General features: G+C 38.2%; 1 protein-coding gene across 12 annotated transcripts; it reads right to left on the bottom strand.

Annotated features, from left to right (window-relative positions):
• Positions 1–1,171: 1,171 nt before the first annotated feature.
• LOC139978811 (adiponectin receptor protein 1-like) lies at positions 1,172–19,600 on the bottom strand. 12 transcript variants are annotated; one of them, XR_011797021.1, is made up of 9 exons: positions 19,407–19,600; positions 16,359–16,880; positions 15,327–15,690; positions 10,369–10,552; positions 6,598–6,785; positions 5,937–6,130; positions 4,601–5,503; positions 4,433–4,504; positions 1,172–4,384 (listed from the first exon to the last, which is right to left on the bottom strand). XR_011797021.1 is itself a non-coding variant. In XM_071989319.1 (7 exons), exons 2-7 carry the CDS (start codon positions 16,830–16,832, stop codon positions 5,342–5,344), a joined length of 1,566 nt encoding a protein of 521 aa, XP_071845420.1. In that variant the 5' UTR covers positions 16,833–16,880; positions 19,407–19,600; the 3' UTR covers positions 1,172–5,341. The 12 variants fall into 12 exon arrangements, 1 of the variants encoding a protein (XP_071845420.1); XR_011797024.1 differs by lacking the exon at positions 4,433–4,504 and having other exon boundaries at positions 1,172–4,216; positions 4,337–4,384; positions 4,625–5,503; XR_011797014.1 differs by having other exon boundaries at positions 1,172–4,216; positions 4,289–5,503.
• Positions 19,601–23,597: the final 3,997 nt, after the last annotated feature.

The following is a 23,597-nucleotide window of genomic DNA, read 5'->3' as shown; positions in this document are numbered from 1 at the left end:
CAACTTGCAAGAAAAGCTGAAGGGCATGAAGTAATAACAGTGTAAGACAGAATCAAAAGAATAAATTTTTTAAGCACGACACAGTAATGACAAAAACAAAATATTTACCACCAACAAAAATCAAAAACTTAAAAAGTAAAGCATGAAAAATTATACAATTAAAATCTACCGATAACCTATTTCTTAACTCATAACAAACGTTTGATATTTCATTTCCTGTCTATTAGGTTATGGCAAGAAAACAGAAAAGAACAGAAAAGAGATTAAATTTGCAGCAAATCAAAGTACCATGTCAGCTCCTATAGATGTGCATCTTTCAATAGGAATAGTGATCACTTGTATTGGTGTGCGAGAGCTGACCTTAGAGTTAGTGTATATATTAACATAGAATCCCATTTTTTGATTACATTGATGTAGAAAATGGTGCTACCAATACCTTTGACCAAGGAGGGGTGGGGGTGTGTACAACTGTCATAAAGTGGGAGTTAGTATATTTTAACAGAGAATCCCACTTTTGATTACATTTGGATAAGGAGGGGTGGTGCAAGGGTGAATTTACTTTCACAAAGGAAATATTACATTTTAACATTTTCACCTAGATGAGGCATCTCTTCAGCTGCGCTGTGCATAACCAAAGGGGTCGATGATGTCGATCAGTGCAAGCCACTCCCGTTATCTAGTGCCATCCCTAAATTTTAAACGCCACATAGTCAAGTTGAAGACCCCAACTGAACCAACAAAACAGGAACCAAACTAGAGACAGGCTTCTTCCTTTCACAAGGAAGAGCTGGGTGAGTACATCAATCTTCCCAAATTAACTCTGTAGACAATAATGGACACTGCGTATGAACCCAAAGAAAAAAAGGTTACGATTTGAGATTGACAATTCTCAAGTCTAACACTGAATGCTGAATCCATAGGACATGAATGAAAGCCGATGCAAAGCTGTATGAAAACATGATTTTCACTTGAAACAAAAACAGGGAGGGAGGGAAGGAAAGGAGGGAAGGAAAGGAGGGAAGGAAGAAGGAGTAAGGGGGTTGGGGGGAGGGGGATTAGTATGAAAACTAACTTTGAGCACTATATAACATACCACATGACAACATAAAAGCTAACTCATGTATCACTTGACATGAGTTTCTGTAGGCAGACTTGTCAATTTTTTTATGAGGATATCAATTTTTCTACAGGTTACATTTTTTGTAAAAATGGTAAAACTAAAGGTACTTCCCAAAGTTATGTGCTGACTTGCTTAAGATACAATTATATATTGAGTCGAGATTTTCACTGGATAAGATACTTGAACCGTGGGGGGTCATTGTAACTCTGTTATTGAAATACAGAAAATTTCTTAAGTCGTCTGACAAAAAGACTTTTAATGTATGAGCTTTTCCATGAATGCCCGAAACCTGTCTTAATTCCATTCATGGTAAAGTAAAAAATCTTCAGAAAAGATGGTTGCCATGGATACCATGATGCATCAGACGGTTTACCTCATTTCAAAGCACACAAGTCTCAAACTTTTCACTCTAACTGCAGTAAGAAATTGCCATACATGTACACTATTATTATTATTCTTATTATTTAACACAATCTTTAAAGTTAAAAATGTGACAACATATTATCGAATAAACCCTTTACATAGTATGAATTAGTTGTTATAGTTTCTTAGAGCTGTACAATTTTTTTGTACAAAATTCGAGAGAAAAGTAAGGACATTCTGAGTAAAAGATGAAGAGTCAAGCTATACCCATTAAAGAATAAGAAAAAAACACCACAAGCCCAGTACTGAATCTCACCTACGTCGTTAGTCTCATTATATAAGCTGAGGGAATCTCAGATCTTTCTCAGGTTATATATCCCATTTAAAACAAGAATATTGACAGAATTTAGATGCCAGTTTGTACTTCAAGAAAAACTAGAATATATCATTCGCAGATAATTTAACAAACTCAATTTCCAATAATCTTTGTGTCTCGTTACAAACGAGAAAATGGGGTGAAAAAACGTGATCGTCAAAGTGAAGTTGTTTTAGCTACCATAAAGTGACCGGATGTGGACCTGTGCTAATGATCGAACAGACAATGAGGTGTTGTTGTAAGCTATGAAACCAAGCAGCTGGAATGTTGCCGGTTTGATCCCTGGCTGAATAAAGTAAAGGTGAGGTTTTCATCAAGGAGAAATCCATGGTTTCCCATCTGAAATGGTCTTAATTGTAAAAAAAAAAAATTCCCAAATGGGCTAAAAACTGTCAATTTGATAGCAAACCGACATGAGATCTATATGAATGATAATTCATATTCATCCTCGCTCATGGTTGCCTGCTAGTAATTGTAAAATAACCGCCTTCCAGGCCGATTATTAACCAGCTCATTAACGAGATGTGAGTGAAACAGAAGTATGGTATGATGTAACCAATCCCAGTCCGTCATCGTGATAAGACAAAGTATTCGATTCTCTACCGCTGAAATGAAACCAACGGTTACCACAGATTTCAAAATTCGGATAAACAAATTTTCACACACATTATTTTCACCACATCCGCAAGGTTGAAGAAGCATTAATTAGTATTGTTTACTAATGCCCAACAAACATTGTTCAATGTTAGAGGTATTCATGTAATGAATCATCCTTAACAGGTCAAGCTCTTCAAGCCGGTCACCCACTGCTTGGACTGAACGCAGTCCGACTGAACTTGACCGCATGGTTTACCGTGGTCTTCGAGAACCATAATTCTTACAACTCTCATCTGTTCAAGACCAGGGCTCGCCTCCTTCACATGCAAAATTAGTTTCCTGTGATTAGTTCCATTTGTTGAATGTAAGCAGTTGCAGTCGTGAAGAGTCGCACACTGACGACTGTCAGTCGGGAAAACTGCTGCTTGTCGATCCATTTTCCTCCACCGAAGGTAGAGAGGACTTAAAAACTGGCAAAACTTCTTCATCAGTCGTAGTCTCAAGCACACACACACACACACTGCCCGACTACGATGGTTGAGCCTGGTAGCAGTGAGTCGTAAAATGGCTGTATGAGTGGCCATCCACGGTAGGAATGGATGCAATAACCTGTGGTGCACATAACTGACTGAATTCTTATTATTAAAACACCACATTATAACAACATGAACCCTTTCATTCAATTCTTACGTGAACTGAAATGATAATATAATTAAAAATCATAATAATATTAATAATAATAATAATAGTAAATTTTTTTTAATATAATGAATTGTAAAGGAAAGTTATTAATTTTTTGGTTACATTTTTTCTGTTTGTTCTATCTTCTTTAACAATACACTGTACAATATAACTTTGGTTACCATACAGTACTGCTAAATGGCACCTTTGATCAAAATGTGAATTTAACAATAACCCTTTTTTTTCTTCTCCTTCAACAATTCAACTCACTTAAAGCAACCATCGGCTAATCCAATTCTAACAATAGATTCATTCACCCATTTGTATCATGCTCAAATATTCCCGTTCTGTTATAAATCATGAGAAGATAAGTCACTGGCCCAATCTACTAACAGCTGAACATACATTTTATTTCTTCAATGAGTAACTAAATATTCTAGGCACTAGGATTTAATACTAAACACAAAAGAAATAATATACATCTCTCTCTTTTCCTGAATGAAATCATTTGTAAACTACTAATTCCGTTTTTTTTTTTTTTTTAAATATTTTTTTATCTTGCTTTTCTCACCAGTCCATAAGATGAACAAACCATAGAAAAAGATGAAAAACAATGGACCCTAATAACCAAAAGATGCAGTGATTATTACCATATAAGAGGGGGAAATTATCCTATATAACCCATTGATTTATTTTTTCAAAATTTAAATTGTACAAAAATCATCTTTTTTCTTACTTCAAAGACAAATGTGATAAGATTTTGTCCGAAGACAGCATTCAATTGGATGAACCTTCATGCTTTCGATTGGATGAACCTTAAAGCATTCAATTGGATGAACCTTAAAGCATTCAATTGGACGAACCTTAATGCATTCAATTATACCAACCTTAATGCATTCAATTATACCAACCTTAATGCATTCAATTAAACCAACCTTAATGCATTCAATTAGACGAACCATATTGCATTCAATTGGACGAACCTTAATGCATTCAAGTGGATGAACCTTAATGCATTCAATTGGATGAACCTTAATGCATTCAATTGGACGAACCTTAATGCATTCAATTGGACGAACCTTAATGCATTCAATTATACCAACCTTAATGCATTCAATTATACCAACCTTAATGCATTCAATTAAACCAACCTTAATGCATTCAATTAGACGAACCATATTGCATTCAATTGGATGAACCTTAATGCATTCAAGTGGATGAACCTTAATGCATTCAATTGGATGAACCTTAATGCATTCAATTGGACGAACCTTAATGCATTCAATTAAACCAACCTTAATGCATTCAATTAGACGAACCTTAATGCATTCAATTAGACGAACCTTAATGCATTCAATTAGACGAACCTTAATGCATTCAATTAGACGAACCTTAATGCATTCAATTATACCAACCTTAATGGATTCAATTGGATGAACCTTAATGCATTCAAGTGGATGGACCTTAATGCATTCAATTGGATGAACCTTAATGCATTCAATTGGATATACCTTAATGCAAAGATGTAAATTCAATGGGTATCTACCGCCACGCCCAAAATTTAAAGACGGCGCCATGATATCGGTCCTATCTAGTTCCACGTAACTTGACAAAGCTGCAGTTTCAGACTGCAATTCACACTGATACTGTGTGCTGATGACTAGTAGTAAATGTAACATTGCTTTCATTATGACTATTATTATTATTAAAGGATTAGATCTTTTGAAACATATTTTCAGAGTTTTTCGGGTCCAACTAGTTGTTTTTAGCACATTAACTTGTGTTTTCTAAAGCACTTTTCTGAAAAATCTAACTAGTTAATAACCCTGCGCATGTGGTAATGTCATATTTCCCACAACATTTATCTGTTTGATAAAATTCATGGAAAAGAATCCACCAACCAAAAGCCCCCAATTTATTAAATGAATGTGCATAATTTATTAGCTTATCTTCGAGGAACTAAACAAAAGGCTTGTAACTTTGTTTCTCATATTTTTCTTACTTTATTCCATGAATCGGCTCAAAATTTCATTTTTCAGCAAATTTGCAGAGAAAGTTGAATTGTCCAAAGATTCTAACATTTCTTCTGAGTCGACCAAATCATTCCGTAGAGGATGAAGAGTCTGTATTGCCCTGAGTCTCCTCCCCGTCAGCAATTTCCACCCGGATCTTATTTTGACGAGCAATCATTTAAAAAAATGTCCTCAATATGAGAAAGCTAGGGTGGTTGTATCGGCTGTAGTGATTTCTTCCTGTATACTGCACTCTCCCACTTCCTGCCGGTACGCGGCCATCGTATTCAGTCCATGAAAATGAACCATGGCCGCTGCCACCACTAACACGTGAAAAAATTGGTGACTTTGAAACTAAATATAAAAGACACAAGAGAGAGAGAGAGGGAGAGAAAAAAGTTGAAATAACTTTGCAATTATTTTCCGGTTAAGTCTTTTCTTTTAATTAGTTATTAATCATTTACAAAGTAAAGTTTCATGGTGTTCTTTTCAACTGAATTGAATTGACTTGAAAGAGTAGCAACGTCATCAAGAATAAGTGAAGATTTGACCTACAGAGCTCAAAAGTAGCAAACGCTAGTGCACAAATAAGGAAACAAGCACGCCTAACTTATTGATATATTCTTGTGAAATTTTTATTTTGTAACCAGCGGGTTGTGACGAGGCATCCAACATTTTTGTCTCAAATACAGCTGCAAATACAGCTCTGGGACGTTCTCTCATTCAGATCCATTTCAACAGTGTTTTACGTAAACAGTTGGGGTTTTCTTGGAGATGTTCAACTTACCCAAACATCGCACTTCCCAGGGAAGAAACGCTCTGGTATCCTCAGTGCATAGAGAGTTGCTCCACCGATGTATAGAACACCCATCAATATCATCCATCCAATAGCACCAGCTTCTATCGCGTGTACCAAACTATTCTTAATCATGTAATGAATGGCTGGTATGACCGCACTCAACCCCAGAGATACAAACAATGCTGTAGTTAAAATACAATGGAGAAGGTATGACAAGAATGACAGGGGAGAGGCTGAGGAGAAAGGTGGGAGGGGAGAGAAGGGTAAAATGTTGGAAGGCCAGGGGGAAAGAATGGGGAGAAAGGAGGAAGGGGGTGTGAAAAGGATGAAGTGAAAAGAAGGGGAGAGAGGGGCAGAGAAGGGGAAATAAGGGAGAGAAAGGAGGAAGGGGGGAGGGGAGGGGATGAAGTGAAAAGAAGGGGAAAGAGGGGCAGAGAAGGGGAAAGAGGGAGAGAGAGGACAGAGCAGTGGAGAGAAGGGAACAGAACGGGAGAGAAGGGAACAGAAGGGCATGGTTTGACAAAATGCATTGAAGGTAGTAAGCACTCTAAATTTCAACTGGGTCAACATCGTCTGCAACTTGAGCATTGTACTAGTGAACAGTAACTGGTGTATTCTTTGCCAGTATTGCGTTTCAAGGAGGACTTACCGGCTCTGAATGGTCGATATTTTGGGCTGCCGAAAGTATCTTTCATTGCTACTATTAGGCAGACTATGCCAAGGACAACGATGAAGGTTGAATACACAGCTCTTGCAACATCTTCGCAGTAAAAGCCAAAGTAAAGCCAAGGCACGAACGATCCAACGATGAGGAACGTTATTCCCGAATAATCCAATCTATAAAGTAACAGAAGAGAAAACAAATGATGATCTTGTTTCATGATCTGGAGAGCAGATTATATGTTTGTTTAGCAATTTGAGATATTTGGCAATGCTCACACAGGATATCAATTCTCAAGTTTCTTTGAACAGGTTAAAAAAAGATGGAGGGAAAACAGAAATGAAGAAGCGGGCTTGGTTTACGTAAGCAAACCGTAATATTGATCTGAAAGCCTATGTAAAAGCCAAAAAGCCAAGTTCTGAACATAACAGAATGGTACAAAGGGGAGTGAGGAGAGGATAAATGGGTACTACATGAGAACTGGGAAGAGGAATAAAGTGAAATATTAGGAAAGAGGGAGTGAGAAAGAGGGCCACTTGAGGACACCACCACACCCTCCCCCAAATACGCCATTTTAAAAACCTTCCAATGGCCCTCCCTTTTTTCCCCACATTATAGGCAATGTGTACGTACAGGCGATATCTACACATACGTCTGCGAAACGCTGTGTGTTTAAGTTTTGATGACTTCTTTGTTGTTTATACAAGTCTTGCTATATCATTTAATATTGTAATCTCAGGTTTTATGTACAGTATTATGTTTCATCTGTAGCAGACATTTACATAACGTTCATTTTATAGCCATAAAGATCTCATTTCTGTACTGTAGCCTATACCTGTTGAAATGTATATATCGCATTACTGTACTGTAGCCTATACCTGTAGTAATGTATAGTTTTCCTAATACTTGAGTTCCCTGGGATACTATATTTTTGTTTGCAGTTCAATCACCATGTCTTGTACAGTAATAATAATAATAATCTACGACGCTTAAGCGACCACAAATGTGGGAGAAACTGGCAAGGGCTTATGGATTACAAGTTACAAGTTGGGTGGCTTCCAACTCAACAGTTTCACTCAAATTTGGAATTTAGAAATTCATTTCAGATGGGAAAACCGTAGACTGCTCTTGGATGAAAAACCCACCTTACTATGACCCGGCCGGGTTTTGAACTCGGAACCCTCCCAATTGCTAAGCCTCATTGATTCAATGCAATGGTATAAAGTGTTATGTTGCCCTCAATCTAACCAGATATAGAGATCTCGATAACAGTAGTTAAGGATGTTCACAAATGACCTATAAGAGGGATTTTCAAAAGCACTTTCAAAGCGATTGTACTGTTCAGTAGCATGTGATGAGTTGTGATGAGACAGGTACCCCAAAACTCACTGGTTTGGGTATTTACGAACGACGATACTTACCTGTCTCCTACAACACTAACGCACATTTCCTAGTCTACCTAGACACCACTGGTATAATTTTAGCACTGCGCCCCCGGTGACCTCTTCCACAGGTCACTGCGCACTCTCTCTTCCTTCCGGATTTACCATTCCGAAGGAAAACGTGTGTCTTACGAGCTCCGTTTTCACTAGGGATCTCGATAACAGTAGTTAAGGATGTTCACAAATGACCTATAAGAGGGATTTTCGAAAGCACTTTCAAAGGGATTGTACTGTTCAGTAGCATGTGATGAGTTGTGATGAGACAGGTACAGTAGACGGAGGAAGTGAAGAAGACTATATCTCGGCATAGACTTCAAAGGTTTGGAGATAAATCTATTTTAAGCATTTCATCAAATATGAGGGACACACATAATACTTCTGTCTTGGACTACTGTAATTGCATATACTGTATGTTCAGGGTAATAAGAGGTACTCATGATCTAACTATGACTTGTGGTAAGGTGGCCCTCACAATCTCTTAATTGGGTTATAATCCAATGTATGACTCTTCCATGACTTGGTTTAGACTTAGAGAGATATATGCAAAATTATGCATCAACGCAAAATGCAATGTGTTATAAATAGTGCCATGATATAACACTTAACACTATACCCTTAACTCCATGATACCTATACTGTATATGGGGGTGCTTTAAATACAAACACACTCTAGCGTAACGGAAGTCATACAAACTTGGGTGCAAAACAGGATACAGAAAAGGTCTATACTGTAGTTGAAGAACAAACAATTTTATTTTTGTAAATTAACGTCACCTTGATTTACTGTGCAAGGTCATTTAACGTTTCTTTCTGATCTGTAAAAGGGAATTTGTTTCCCCCTATTTATATATAGGCAAAATTCTACAACAATACTTCTTATAGAATTTATTTTAGAATAGTTTCACACATCTGTATTAGTTGATTCATCACAATGCAGTCTTTTATCTTATACAGTTTAACTTCATACCCAGGCAAGTTTTAATTCCTGTTTTGCAGGGGAGGTTGAAACTTGGAATGGATCCAAGTTGCTTCTTTATTTTTTTTTTGGGGGGGGGGGAAGGTTAATTATCAAAGATTAATGTGATTCTGATGGGTAGGGAATTTGGTCGGTTGTGGGTCAGTCCTTTTGGAAGATCACCAAGGTAAAAAGGCGTTAATGTTTGGGGAACACTGCCACTGCAATTGTACAACAACTCATACTGTATGCTATATCTGTATTAAGGCGGTAAAAATTTAATTTAATTAGTGAAAAAATTTATACTTCTGTTGTATCTAACACTTTACTTTATACCCTGACATTTCAGTGTTCGCCCTCTGGACAGGAAATCGTTGAACACGCGGCATGGATACCAGCATCCTCTTAATAATACGTTACACAATGCCTCATTGTGTACACGCTAATATACATGTGACACTAATGCCACAGAGTAAGAAAACAGTTTAGTCTGTAAATTCTGTGCTCTATTAATCAATGGAGGGATGTCATGTTACGTCCTATGTCTAGCATAACCAGCTGTTCACAACAAGAAGAATGGTACGCACGTGTACACTAATGATACATGGTAACATACTGTTCAAGGACTCCTACAGTACTGTAAGCCTACTGTACATTATTTAATGCATATTTTCACCAATGATGTAAATATTGGAGATTTAATGCGATGCATTAAATTATACAAGAATACCAACTTGATAGAAACATGGAGACTAAAGTAATGTATTGTCCTTTTGCATGAAGGTTAATCAAAGGCACCGCTATTTGAAAATAAAGTTGTAAGTTGTCTGGAAAGATGTCTGCATGATTGATAACAATCAGAAGGTACAGCCGAATGCACCACAGTATTCAATCGCCGGTAATAAATTACTCTCGAGTTCTTTGAATAATAATACGAAAGAGGAAAACAAAAATTCCTTTCAAAAGCTAACAATTTTTAACTAAGTTTTATATGGTACTTGGCCACTTAGGATAAATTGGCTCATTGTAAGGGCACTGAACCATGATTTCCAACTAGATAGCTACTAAAATTACACATTAGACTTTAAATGTGCACGGTAATGCAGGATCTACTGTACAGTATACATACTTACTTGCTACAGACGTTCTTTGAATAATACGAAAGAGGAAAATAAAAATTCCTTTCAAAAGCTAACAATTTTTAACTAAGTTTTATATGGTACTTGGCCTCTTAGGATAGATTGGCTCATTGTAAGAGCACTGAACCATTTCCAACTACAATTGATACTAAAATTACACATTAGACTTTAAATGTGCACGGTAATGCAGGATCTACTGTATATACAGTATACATATACTTACTTGCTACAGACGTTGGCCACCTTCACAGAATGGCAAGCACAGGTATGGAAAAAGAAGGAACAGAACAGGCAAGTGATGGCCCCCAGAAAGAATGCCATGTACACTGCAATCTTCTGCCAAGGAGCCTGACCCAGGATCGATGTGACCAAGAAGTAAACCATCAAGACGATGAAGAGGACAAACCCTATGGATGAAAACAAAGAAAATGAAAAAACAATAGGGTTCAACAATTTGAAATTTAGGACCAATGCAGCAGTCTATTACTTAAATTGTAAATCGATATATAACTACAATTTGATCAACCGTTTCAGGAAAGTTGACCAAACCTGGCAAGTACAGTATTGCTTGTACAGTATGCATCTTGGTACAGTAGATAAATGTTAAGGATGGGGAAAGGGGAAGAGAGGCAGGGTAGGTACATTTGACAGTGATTGAAATTACATTACCCACATAATGTAATTCTTTATGTATGTTTGTACTTTGCCAATACACCCCACTAAATCTTCCTGGTGTGGGTATATATGTACAAGTACTCAACAAAACTTATCTGTCAGACTGTCTCAATCTCAACTCTACTAAATGCTTCCCATCTACCCACTGTAGCCTATTAACTGGTAACATTATAGCACTATTCTCCCCTCGCAGCCCCCCCTCTACTCCTCCCCTGGATCAACGCCCATCACTTCTTTTTTATTCCGATCTACTGTATATGCAAAGTGCAGTACTTAGCCTAGATTCTCTTAGCACATGAGCTTATTAGTAACGTGCATTGTAATCAACTGCTAAAATATATTCTCTTATACTGTACTGTACACATGGTAATAATACTGTTATTGAAATGCCAAGAGCAGATCGGATAGTTTTCAAATGTTTCGCTACAGCCATTTTAAATGACACTTGATTTGTCATACTAATATGAGGAACTGCTATGGGATTTCCGTGTTCAATACTACACTGTATACAGCATATATATAACATGAAAGTTTCTTAACCAAAATCATATGAAAAGCTGCTTCTAACTATAGTATGACACATTAAATAGACAATAAACACAGAAAGCAAATGGATACAGAATATTAGAGTTATGGCAATCTATAGTACAAAGTGGGTCAAGGGGGAAGAGCAGTGGGGGGGGTGGGCGGGGTAGAAGTACTTCTACCGTTACTTATAATTTTCACAAGGATAAGTACAGTAGAACATAGTACCGTGTGTATACTTTAAAAGTGAATTAAATTATAAATAAATCAATACTGAATTTATTTCATTAATATTACTTCTCTGGATTGATGGTTGGGAGGAGAGTGAAGTTTTGGTGGAAGGGAAACTGAAGGATGCTGAGTACAATTTTTATCCAGAAGCTTCCTACCAGAGATTTGGAAATTACCAGAGGTTTCCCAAAGTTTCTAGTATATTTATAACCAAACTCAATCGGAGCTATGATTGCATTGCATTTGATTTGTATTGTGTACCGTTCATTAGGCTCATGTACTGTACCAAATAAAATAGGCCTACAGTAAATCTGTATTCCGACCTGACTACAGGTATTTTCAAAAAAATTGCACAGCTCTCTAATGATTCTAGGTAAAACATTTTGGGGGTTCACCTATTTCAGCAGAATATATGTAGGTCAGCACTTTATTTCCTAAGCTTCCATTCAATTCAGGATGTTATGAAACAATTGCTTGGACAATTTTCATCCAGGGATCCGGGATCCTTATAATGGTATAGAGAGGTACAGTATTAACCCAACCATACAGTACTTTCAATGTCAATGAAAGCAAAAGTATATACTGTTTGTCTTTATAATTTACTGTCCCATTAAATACTTCTTTGCTAGAGGAATTTAAGAGCTTAAATACAGAACTTTAGTCTATTATTTGAAACAATTGGCAAGTATGATACTGATAGTTGTCTACTTCAAACCTGACCAAATTACCAGCTTACCAGTTCATTCTACTGTAGGCATGGTAGCAAGACAGTGCTGAAGGTTGTGAGGAGACAGGTAAGTGAGGAACAAAGTAAAATCTGTAGTTATCTACTTCACAAATGAGTCAATTGACCAAAGTTAAATGTATTTGCATTAATCATGTACTGAAAGCCTAGGAATGTACAGTCCAGTACAATGAATGAACGTACCTAACACGTGACACATACAATAGAGACAAACATCATGTATGTGAGAACATTGTAAAGTATTGTCTATAGATAAGCAGCACTGTGTAACATGCTGAACAACATTTCAGGCATGTACTGTATATACATCCAATATTTGCTTTCGTTCTCACTGTAGAGTACAGTAACAGTCTCCACCACAGCACTATTTACTACCCCTCGTTCCATCCCAACTTTACTGTACTCCTACTGTACTCCCACCCGAAATTTGAGAAACCCTTGCAATAATCTTGCATTAATTTTTGGGTCACTGTTTTCTGTGACTTCAGTCCCACTTGAGCTAATATACAGTATATGCTGTACATAGATGACAGAGCAGGGAGAGCAAATTACGATCAAATACGATGTATCGTGCAAATGCAGTCTTGCATAACCCCTGCCATTCTAAGAGTTGTATAAAAGCTAGCCTATACCTTGGATATATTTACAAAGGCTGAGATAATTTGTCTTACACTGAAGCCTCACCACAATACACAACGTCTTCAGTTTGGTGAAGGCATGCTTACTAGTAATCCATAGTAAAACCTTAAAGAGGGATTTGGCAAGTGAGCAAAACAGATGTGCACAAACAATTACCTGTTTTAATCTCAAGTTTACACTGATAAGCAGAGTTTTAAGTTTCCATCAGTGCTTTTGAGAACATAACAACAAACATCATGATACACTAAGCTTATAACTTTTTACAACACTTGTTAACGTTTAGGGCTGTGCCGTTTACACATGTACACATTTAAACAAACGAAACTCAGTTTAATCGTTAAGAATTATCTTCCAATTTTTTAAACGTTTGAGAACCACCGAATTGATCAACACTTGCGATATATACTAAAATAGCGCAATTACAAACAAGTTAAATCATATTTTAACAACCGTAATATCACGTCATATATCAACACAAGAAAGCCACGTACTTAATCCCGTTTTGAGGATAACGTTCCCGCGTGATCCCGACATGAAAGTGCTTTACTTTCAATGAGACGAAGTGACGATAAACACACAAGTATTATCTTTTATCAACAATTCGAAAACATGCAAAATATCACAAGGCGGTAAAAATGATTCCACTAGGCTAGAATATTAAATGCCCGATTGCAAAGAAGCACTTGAGCTACATTGCATTGATTGACAAGTTTAATGCCATTCAATGCATGAAAAGTTCTGCATGACAATTTCAGCAAATAAACAGATGGTTAGGCTATATTTTCAAATTGACTTAGTGTGGTGTTAGGCTACCATGTGGTCGGAGATAGCAGCAACAATGAATGTATTACACCGTACAGTGCAGCGTTATACCATACAGCACAGTACTATATCCTACATCAGATGCAATAAACTGTACATGACATCCTGACATACAGTAACCAGCAATATCTGTTGGGCACTTTTAAATTGCAGTACTTAGCAAAAATTGCTACAGAATTTGTTGTATGTATGTAACGTATGAGTTTTGTTAAATATGAACGTATTTAATCTAGATAGCAACAAACATATCAATAACAGTGGTACAGTTTTCACAGCAGAGTATTCCTGGTATATATACATATAACACTGCTCGGGTACTATTATCTGTGTGTGTGTAAAGTACACAAGTTACTTGTTGCTATCAGGGTATAGCCTGATAGGCTGTGTTGCAACACTGTACTGTAGGTGATTTTCTGTATGTACAGTATTTGCTTAGCTGTACTAATCATCTCTACAGAGTTGTTGCATTATCACTGATGAGTTTTGTCAAGTTAAACATCGTCTGGCAGGTGTTGTTTGTACCAGCAGTTAGGTAATTATATATCTGTTGATGAAGCTTTGCTTGAAGGAGCTCTTTTATCAATGTTGGTAATTGAAGAACAAACAGCAAGGATACCTCTCGAAGAATCAAAGGTTGCTCGTTAAAATGCAAATTGTGCCTCACGCCCCACGACAGAACTGTACATTACAAAATCCACTATAAATATATACTGTATGTATAGAGTTCAGTTCTAAGTTTTCCAAGTTTGTTATAACCAGTTTAATACATTTCTGAGTGATTGTTACACAAGTCTGTACAATAACATTGGATATAGAATGTTTTAATGTACAGTAGTTCTAACATAAACTGCATTAACTAAAGTAAGGCGTTAAATGTAAAGATCATAGAAGAAAGTGACTTACAGAATAGAATGTGATGATCGTTAATAAATTAAATCATTAACAAATTAATGAGCACCATATGTCACATGAGTGATACAGGAAGTGCTGAGCTTTAATGATATACAAGCTTTTATTTGATGAAGCTAAAGTACTTCTGAATCCCTTTATACTAGGCTATTGGTTCACAAGTTTCCATACAAGTACAGTATTGACTGTCACTCAGTTTTCATGTGGCTTTAAAAGACAAAGATGCCAAGATTTTGCCACTTTTGAGTTCTGTTGGTTACAGGTGTATCTCCCATGTACAGTACGTAATGCTACCTACTTGCACAATACACTGCTGTATATCTGATTATACCAGTATCAGGTGGTCACTTTCAGACAACCAACATAGAGAGGAGACTCAATTCAAATGAGGTCATTCCACTAATCCCTTGTTCATCATACCATACTGTAGCTAGCTGTAGACCTCAAATCTCTGTGATTTCAGGCCTCACAATTTGGGACTGTCATAATGCAAAAATTCAAATCAAGGAAAACTCCGAAGTGGGAATTTCATTTTGGCCCACTTAAGATTTTTTTTTATGTACAGTTGGCCTTGTCTTAGCAAGTGGCTGAAAATTGTCAAATCCTAGGCCTGCGAATTTCTCTTGTGTACTTACCAAGAAGGTGGGTCCAAATGTTTCCCGTCTCCGTGTGTATTCTAAAAATCGAGCGGAAACACTGTTTGAAAGACGGCATGGGCGGACGGTGATAGTCTTGTAAGAATTCGTTGTCTTTCATCCACTCGGGGAGTACGTTGTGAGGGAGCACACTCCAAGCTGCCTTCTTGACCTTCCCGACGTATCGACCAGCCTGCTCGGCGTACTCTTTAGCCTGCTCGGCCAGCCTCTCGGCTCGTTCCGCAGCCCGCTCCTGTAAGGCACTCACATCAAGTTCAAACTCAAAATGGTGTTCCTTCCACTTAGTCCCACAGGGCCCACCACAGCCTGGCTCTACTTCATCGTGGTCCTCATCATCTTCAACCTGATATCAAAGAAATGTACATCAAAGAGCTCTTCAGGGACTGAGCTTTCTTTCGCAATGCAATGACAGACTAACAGAAGTGGGGGGGGGGGGGGCATGTAACAGTAGAATGCAACAATGTTTGTAACAAGATGGAACTGTGAAATCAAATAATCCCTAAAATATGCTCTCAACACCAGTGGGCAAATCTCATTTTAAGTAATTCATGGGTACAGCACTGTATGTGCGCAGGGAGTTGCACAAGTTGAGAGAATCTGAACACAAATGCAAACAGCTGACTTTCTTTAATAGTTAATTTTGGCCATCTTTTGCTCTTTTTAAATATTTAGTCTTAGAGAAGTACACAGTATGAACTTATCATGTGTACAATACATCTCTGAGTATAACTTAGCAACAAATGTAAAAGACCCAGTTTGGATGATCTCTATTGACAAAGAAACAGTAGCAAAAATGAGAGCAAAAACATTTAAACTTTGGATCACACATTGCTGCTATTAGGTAAAGAAGTTCTGTAAGGGTTTATATTTTTCCTCCCCTCAAAAAACAAAAAAAAAAATGAAGAAAAAGAAAAAGAAAGGAAAAGTATAAAAATAAAGGTTACAATTTAAATACACACTAAAGTGTATCATGTTGCTTTTAAAATTCATATCAAGCTCCATAAAATGTACCTTGGCTTTGGAAGGGTTTCCTTTCCTTTGCTTTCCCATAACTTTGACCTTAATGGCAGTGATATCACTTCCCTGTTTATCTGCTTCATCCTCTCCTTTCTCGCCGCGGTTGTCTGGGTGATCTTCGTCGATGACACTTATCTTGGTGATCTCAGAGGCATCTTCTGTGACATGCTTCCCCGAGACGGGCTTCACTTCTTGGTCCTTCCGGACGACTGACCTCTCCAGGTCATCGTGCTTGAGTGGGATCATGGTACCTTCCTCCTCTGAGGACCTCTTGCTGACGTTAGTTCTTTTTCTAAGGGTGGTACCAGCTGGGTTGGCTTCTGGTGGTTGTTCACTTTGGTTCTCTACCAATTGATGAGAACCGACATCTTCACATGTGCCGACTTCTTCTTGTTCTTCTTTAACCTGTCCTCTCTCACCTTCTGACGTCCTCACTACCTGAGGTGCGTTGCTACCACTTGGATTCATCCGCAAAAATATCGCTCAGATGAAAGACAGACTACCCACGACTGCTACCTGCAAGTAGTAGGGTACAAGATTATTATGAGATTATAAGACAAGTAACATATAGGTTTCAGCGAAATTAAACACTACACGAGGACTACCATTTATTATGGACATGTATATAAATCAAGGTTCTGTAGGTACCTTACTGTAGCTCAGACAGAACTTGACAGAAGGGTGATCATTTTAGACATTTTTAAGATGATTGTTTGTGAAATTTTAAATAAGATAGTATAATTTATAAGATAATATAAAGTTGTATTTTTGGGGTGAGACTAGAACCAAAGTCACATGCTTGAATGTGGGATAATGACAAAAAAGTTTAGCAGGGAAAAATTTACTTTAGTTTGCACAGTGGCTATTGATCTGCAGCAGATTCCTTAACAGTTGTTCTGTACTTTGCATACATATGTTGTTGCATAGGTGATTAAACTACAGTACTTACTGTTCAATGTTCATACAATCTACGCATTCCTTGCACAGCAAAATATCAGGAAATATCATGTATCGAATTAAAATTGAGTACTTGTGCAGAAATGTTTGGACTGTTGCTACTTTTTCAAACCCATTTTTAAACTGATTCTTGTAACTTCTTTTTTTGCAATGTACTGTAATTTTATACCAATTCTACTAGCCAATTGCTTCCCAAAACTAAGAAGGCAAATGTCAAAAGTTTGTGACTTTATATCGTACTTTATGTGTTATATTTTCTTCTTTATACTGTATTTTCAAAATTCAAACAATGACTCACGATGTATCAATTAAAACAATAGCAAATATGAACATGTGCTGTAGGGTCTTTCATCATGTATTGCTATGTATTTTCAATCCTCCTGCAAGCAGGAACTCGCAAAGAAGCCTCATTGGCTTATCAAAGCCGCAAGCTGACCGAAGTCAGTCTCTTACATTCATATTTAACGTCCATGATTATGAATTGTCAATTTTCAACAACTCTGTAACTGGACGACAATCACGACATACATTAATCTTGGAGTGACTCGAACTGGGGACCTTATGACTGGAAGGCACCGGCGTTAACCACTAAGCTAACACCCCATCTATAGAATTAGAATAACATACAGAGTAACACCTTTCTGAAAACACAGAGGCTGTTACAGTGAATTAATTTGTTCAAATTTGCTGTCACTTTGAAACCTGGGCAACATAACATCAAAGTTTTCTGAAAAATGACTAAGCCCATAAAGTCTCTTTACAGACGTAAAGACACGTTGACAGTAAGGCATGGAACCTACAGTACAGTATATTGATAACATGTTGACTACATGTACAGAGATCCAGAAGAACCCTGAACAGACCTCCCATTCTGACGTGGAGTCGCAGCTGCAGTGGTGATATAGCATATGTTGATCAATTTACTGTTGACTGCAAGTTCTGAGATCATTTCTTAAAAATGTTCATGTCCACAAAGCGTGTAGATGTGTTGAGGTACTGTTCAGTTGCAGGACTTGATGGAGCAAATTTGTTCAATCTAACTCTGGCTGCATCTACAGAGATCATTTCATAAAATTGTTTTTATAAGTCCACTGAGCCTTCATCCACTTGTGGAGGAACAGTTGCGATACAGGTGATACAGCATTGTTTGTTTGATGGTTGTGACTGAACCTCCAAAGTGAAGTGAAGTTTCAGATCTGTAGGGTTTTCTACTGCTGTATCTAAAAGAATATTGTAACCTGTCCAATGGATGAATATCAACGTTTTCAAGAAGACGAAGCCAACTTATCATCCACACATAGCTATCTCCTGGAGTACATACAGACATTGTAACAAAATGTGGTGATTGACCTTGTCATTCAAGATTTAAGTCTTTTTTTCTGAAATACACAATAAAGTCTATAGACCTGTGTTTGGTATTAAGCTAACTTAAATAGCATTAGCCTAGGCTATACATGAATTGTGACGGATACCAACCTTAGATTAGAAGAAAAGAGACAGGACAGGCCTAGTGTAGTAATAATGAAGAAATGTGGCAAGATCAAACTGCTCTGCTCAGGGGAAACCTAAAGTAACACTGGCATTGGCCTAACAGGGAATAATTCAGTTTAAATGATCTTACATAGCCTAGGCTATACATTTTTAGTTTGTCCAAGAACACTACGGTCAATAAAAGTATGGATTTGGCGATGCCACATAATGGAACAAGTATAGGCATTTCGGCTAACCTATCCCGTGAAGTGTGTAGCCTAGGGCCATAGGCTACATGTTTCAATAAAATCAAGTTACTGTAGTTCTTTGTTGCTCTGACTTCTGAGATACACTAAATATCTTAATAAATAATAGTAGCGTCAACATATAATGTATCCAGATTGAAGAACATGCTTAACTTAGGCCGGTCTAGCTATACAGCTTTGTCGATTATTATTAGTATACGGTCACCAGTCACTGGAAGGCTTCACCAAAATAAGAATAAATTAGAGTGCCGGATTTAGCAGCTATACTTTGGCCTACGTACATATGTTACTTGTTAGTCCTAACATAGGACTTATCAACGAACATCAAATTTCATTGAAGAAAATTTACCTCTTTTGTTCAATACAGAATGCTGACTTCACGAAGCAGGAAACTTGTGATGTGTATCTGCACAGTGAAGGTATTCGATCTGAAGGATGGTTTTTCTGGTCCTCACGATCTTTAGACTTTACTTCTGTTGTATTTGTAATGATTATCGAGCAGAGTCACGGGTTTGCATACGACACACTACCGCGAACTGTTCAATACATAATCACTACCCAGTACGGTTATCATTCATTCATCTACGTAGTAGTATTGTATTTCCGTCGTTGTGACGTAGTTGCAGAGAATTAAATGTGATGCGAGATGTCAATAGAGAACTACCAATGAACTTGCATTATACGTGGTTCAGTAAGTTAGTCGTTTACCTGCAAGAGAAGAAGTGCAAATATGTTGGAAGCTTACTGGGGACCGAAGAAGATATTAACCGAAGAATTGGTATAACCAACGGTGCTTTCAACAAACCGTCAAGTATTTTCAAAAGCAAAAACATAAGCCGAAACATTAAGCTTAGGATTTTCGAGGCTTTATTAAAGAGTATTTTCTTGTACAATTGCGAACTGTGGGGCACAACGAAGGATCTTGATCGCAAAATTGACACCTTTATTCAAAGGAGACTACTTCGTAATATTCTCAAAATTAGATGGACCAATACATGGGCGGCGATCATGGGGGGGGGGGGGACGGGGAGAAGACGGGGGGGGGGGCATGTCCCCCAATATTTTAGGTGGGGGATATAGTGTCTAATATTCCCCCAATACTTGGTAGCATAGTTTTTTTGTGTCTATAAATAGAAAATAATGCGTGAGATTATTTATCCAAATCATATTTGGCGGTGGCTAAAACTTCATCCAAGACATGCTGCATGAGGTAAATGACACTTCGTGGTCGTTTCTGTGACCTGTGACCGTATAGCAAGGTGTCACTCATGATTATTATCATTATATCTGTACATCTCTTGTGTATGAGTGTATGTACGTACAATCATATATATGATCCACATGCATCGATATGGGTTAACTGGGTGTCCATTTGGCCTGTTTTCTACAAGATTTCTAACTGCAGGCGCGTAGCCAAGGGGGAGGGGGAAGGGGCAACCGCCCCCCCCCTTGAGCATATTTTTTATGATATCGCTAGTATACTAATTTCAAAATAGAAAATGCTTAGATGCAACTTACAAGGCCTGGGAAGTGCCAGTTGAACATGCTTAAGCATGAAAAGAGCGCTATATAAATTTAGTAAAATAATAATTATAATTTCAAGCGATCTGGGAGGCATTTTCGGCCAAAATTTTGTTTTACGCTTCGCGCCAACTTATGGTGGCGCCACGCTTAGATAGTTTACTTACAAGCTTCGCCCCTCCCTTGGCAAATTCCTTACTACGCGCATATCTAACCGTGTCACAATTTGTTACTAAATATCACCAAAAACAAAAAACGACACAGACTTTCACCGAGAGTAGTTTTTACCTTTTTTCGAAATGAATTAGCTAGACGGACCATGGGCGCAGATCCTGGTGGGGACAGCGGGACGCGTCCCCACCAATTTCTTTTTCAGTGGTGGGACATGATATACCGTGTCCCCACCATGCAATTTGTCTTGACCAACCGCTGCATTGCATATTTCCATGTATTGAACTTTGGCGCAGTTTGATCCAGCATTGTGCAAATGGCATGCAGCAGTTCTCATTTTATTACATTTATCCACAGTTGTGAAATATTGGAAGAAATCTCATTTGCGGCAGTCTATAGTTGTTTTCTGGGAGAGGACCCCAGACCCATCGTATACAAAAGTCTACTTGGGTTATTTGTCCCCTGATTTTTTTTTTCTGCAGACGCCCATGTGTTTCCCCCAATTTAAATTTCTAAGCCATGAGATCTCAAATTTAAGGAGGTTTTGGAGCATCATTGGGTCTGGGAAGTGTTATTTCCGGCGATCTTGGCGGTATATTTGCCAAAACAAATCTTGTGCGCTACGCGCGAACCAATGGTCGCACTCCGCTTAGAAAATATCAACAGATACGCGTCCCCACCATTATCCAAGACTGATCTGCGCCCATGAGACGGACCGCATCCGTAATGAAACTTGGTATATATACAAAATATCACGAAGCGCGCGAACAATTTTGGGAATGAAGTTGCTACGCGCCTGCACCCATCAAATGTCCCCCCAATATTTGAAACAAATCGCCGCCCCTGGACCAATAACAATAACAATTGGTTATCAAACGATGAGCTCTACAATGAAACCAACCAAACACCCTGGTCATCCATAGTCGCACATAGAAGATTGAGATTTTTCGGTCATGTAGTATGAGGACGCTCCAGCAAAAGTTGCTTTAAGAGAAGCATTGAGACATACTGCTAAACCAGGAGGAAGGCCCGTGACTACCTTGCTTGGAAAAATAAAGTCGCAATTTAAGGAAGTTAACATCAACAATTTCGAGGAAGTAATAAACCTTCCGCAAGATCGTGATACATGGCGGAGGTTGATCACTGAGCATGTCGGATAGACAAGACTCAACTTACTACTACTACTACTACAATGAACAATTATAAAGAGTAGATGCTGCAAGAGTAGATGCTGCAGTAGATGATACCAACAAATGATTTGATGATATCAGCAAATCATTTGCTGATATCACCAATTGATACAGAGATATGTCTTATTTGATGATATCAGCAATTCATTTGCTGATATCAGCAATTCAATTGATGATATCAGTAATTCAACCGTGAAACGTTGCTTTTAAGATGAGGCCCCCACTTTAGTTTGTTGGCGGCAAAAATGAAACTTTCACTGGCCTAGCCTGTATGCATAATGCATACATACGTACATAAGACTACATTGTATGTACATGTGCGTCAATCCTGGGGGAGGGGGGGGGGGCACAACCCCCACATTTCGATGGGTGAGGGACACACTATCAAATGTCCCCCCCCCCTCACACATGGAAAAAGAGTAGTGTCAAAGTTTACAAATCCTAATAATTAATTAGTTCTTCCCCCCCTTTTAGTCTATTAGTGAAACGTACATAATGAAACCAAGAACAATTCGTGTGTACAACCAAGCCATCACTGCAATGACAATCTATAGGAAAATATTCCACAGAACATATCGCACTCACATTGAAAGAAACCGAGCCATGTATAGAGAATGGAGGGCGCTAACGCGCACCTTAAGCTTACATAATGATACGGGTTCGTTAGATACAATACGTCCGGAATTTTCAATCTGAAATCTCATAATATTGTCACAAATTTCCTTTTATACATTTGCATATTAGGACAATCATTGTGCACATCCACAGTGCCATACTGTACGGCAGTGGCGTAGGAAGGTACTTTTGAGTGGGGGGGCTGAAGATTGATGGCCGGCCTGGGGGAGGGGCCTAGGGGAGGGGGTGTCCCCCTCCCCTTTGGAATTTTTTGCATTTCCAGGTGGCCGCAGATGCAATTTGGTGCAATATAGCACACTTCAACACCCACTCCGTTTTGTAAACTTAATTTTGTATTTTCACCTGGCCTTAGATGCAATTTGGTGCTCCAAATGAGATTTTTTTTCTCATTTGGAAATGAAAAAGGGGTTTTCTGACTTGCGAAGCGGGGGGGGGGGGCGGAATGATACTTCCGCCCCTCCACATTTTTCACTGGGGGGCTGGCGCCCCCCAGCCTCCGGTTCCTACGCCCTTGCTGTACGGTATAATAATGCATTGCCTTAGCTCGTCACTCATAACATGCATCAACCACTAATCACTTTCATTGCGGTCCTGCACGGGATCAGAGGAGGGGAACGAACCTGGCAGATCAGGGAGTTTGATAAACAACTATCTGGATATGGTGAGCTCTGGTTCACCGTATACCCTTTCTCGCTCACTTGTACACCCGTGGAAGAACACTCCGTAGGATTTATATGTAAACAAGCAATCATGATGGGGCAGAAGAGAATGATGACGGGGGGAAGGGGGAGGGGCGTATTAACAATATACCACCATTGGGTGACAATCAACAGCATTTCTTGTAAATTTTGTAATGCATTATAAATCTGTTACCGTATTTGATGCCACACAATAGTCTTTTTGATTTCATATTCAGACATTTTCATTGATGTACCTAGATGTTTCAAGAGTCATAATACAAAAAAAAAAATAATAATTTAAAAGTGGTTTAAAGAAATAAACCCCTGACGGAGAGCAGAGTT

The sequence above is a fragment of the Apostichopus japonicus genome, chromosome 13 (genome assembly GCF_037975245.1).
Source record: "Apostichopus japonicus isolate 1M-3 chromosome 13, ASM3797524v1, whole genome shotgun sequence".
NCBI lineage: Eukaryota > Metazoa > Echinodermata > Holothuroidea > Aspidochirotida > Stichopodidae > Apostichopus > Apostichopus japonicus.
This window is presented reverse-complemented; position numbering and strand designations above follow the sequence as displayed.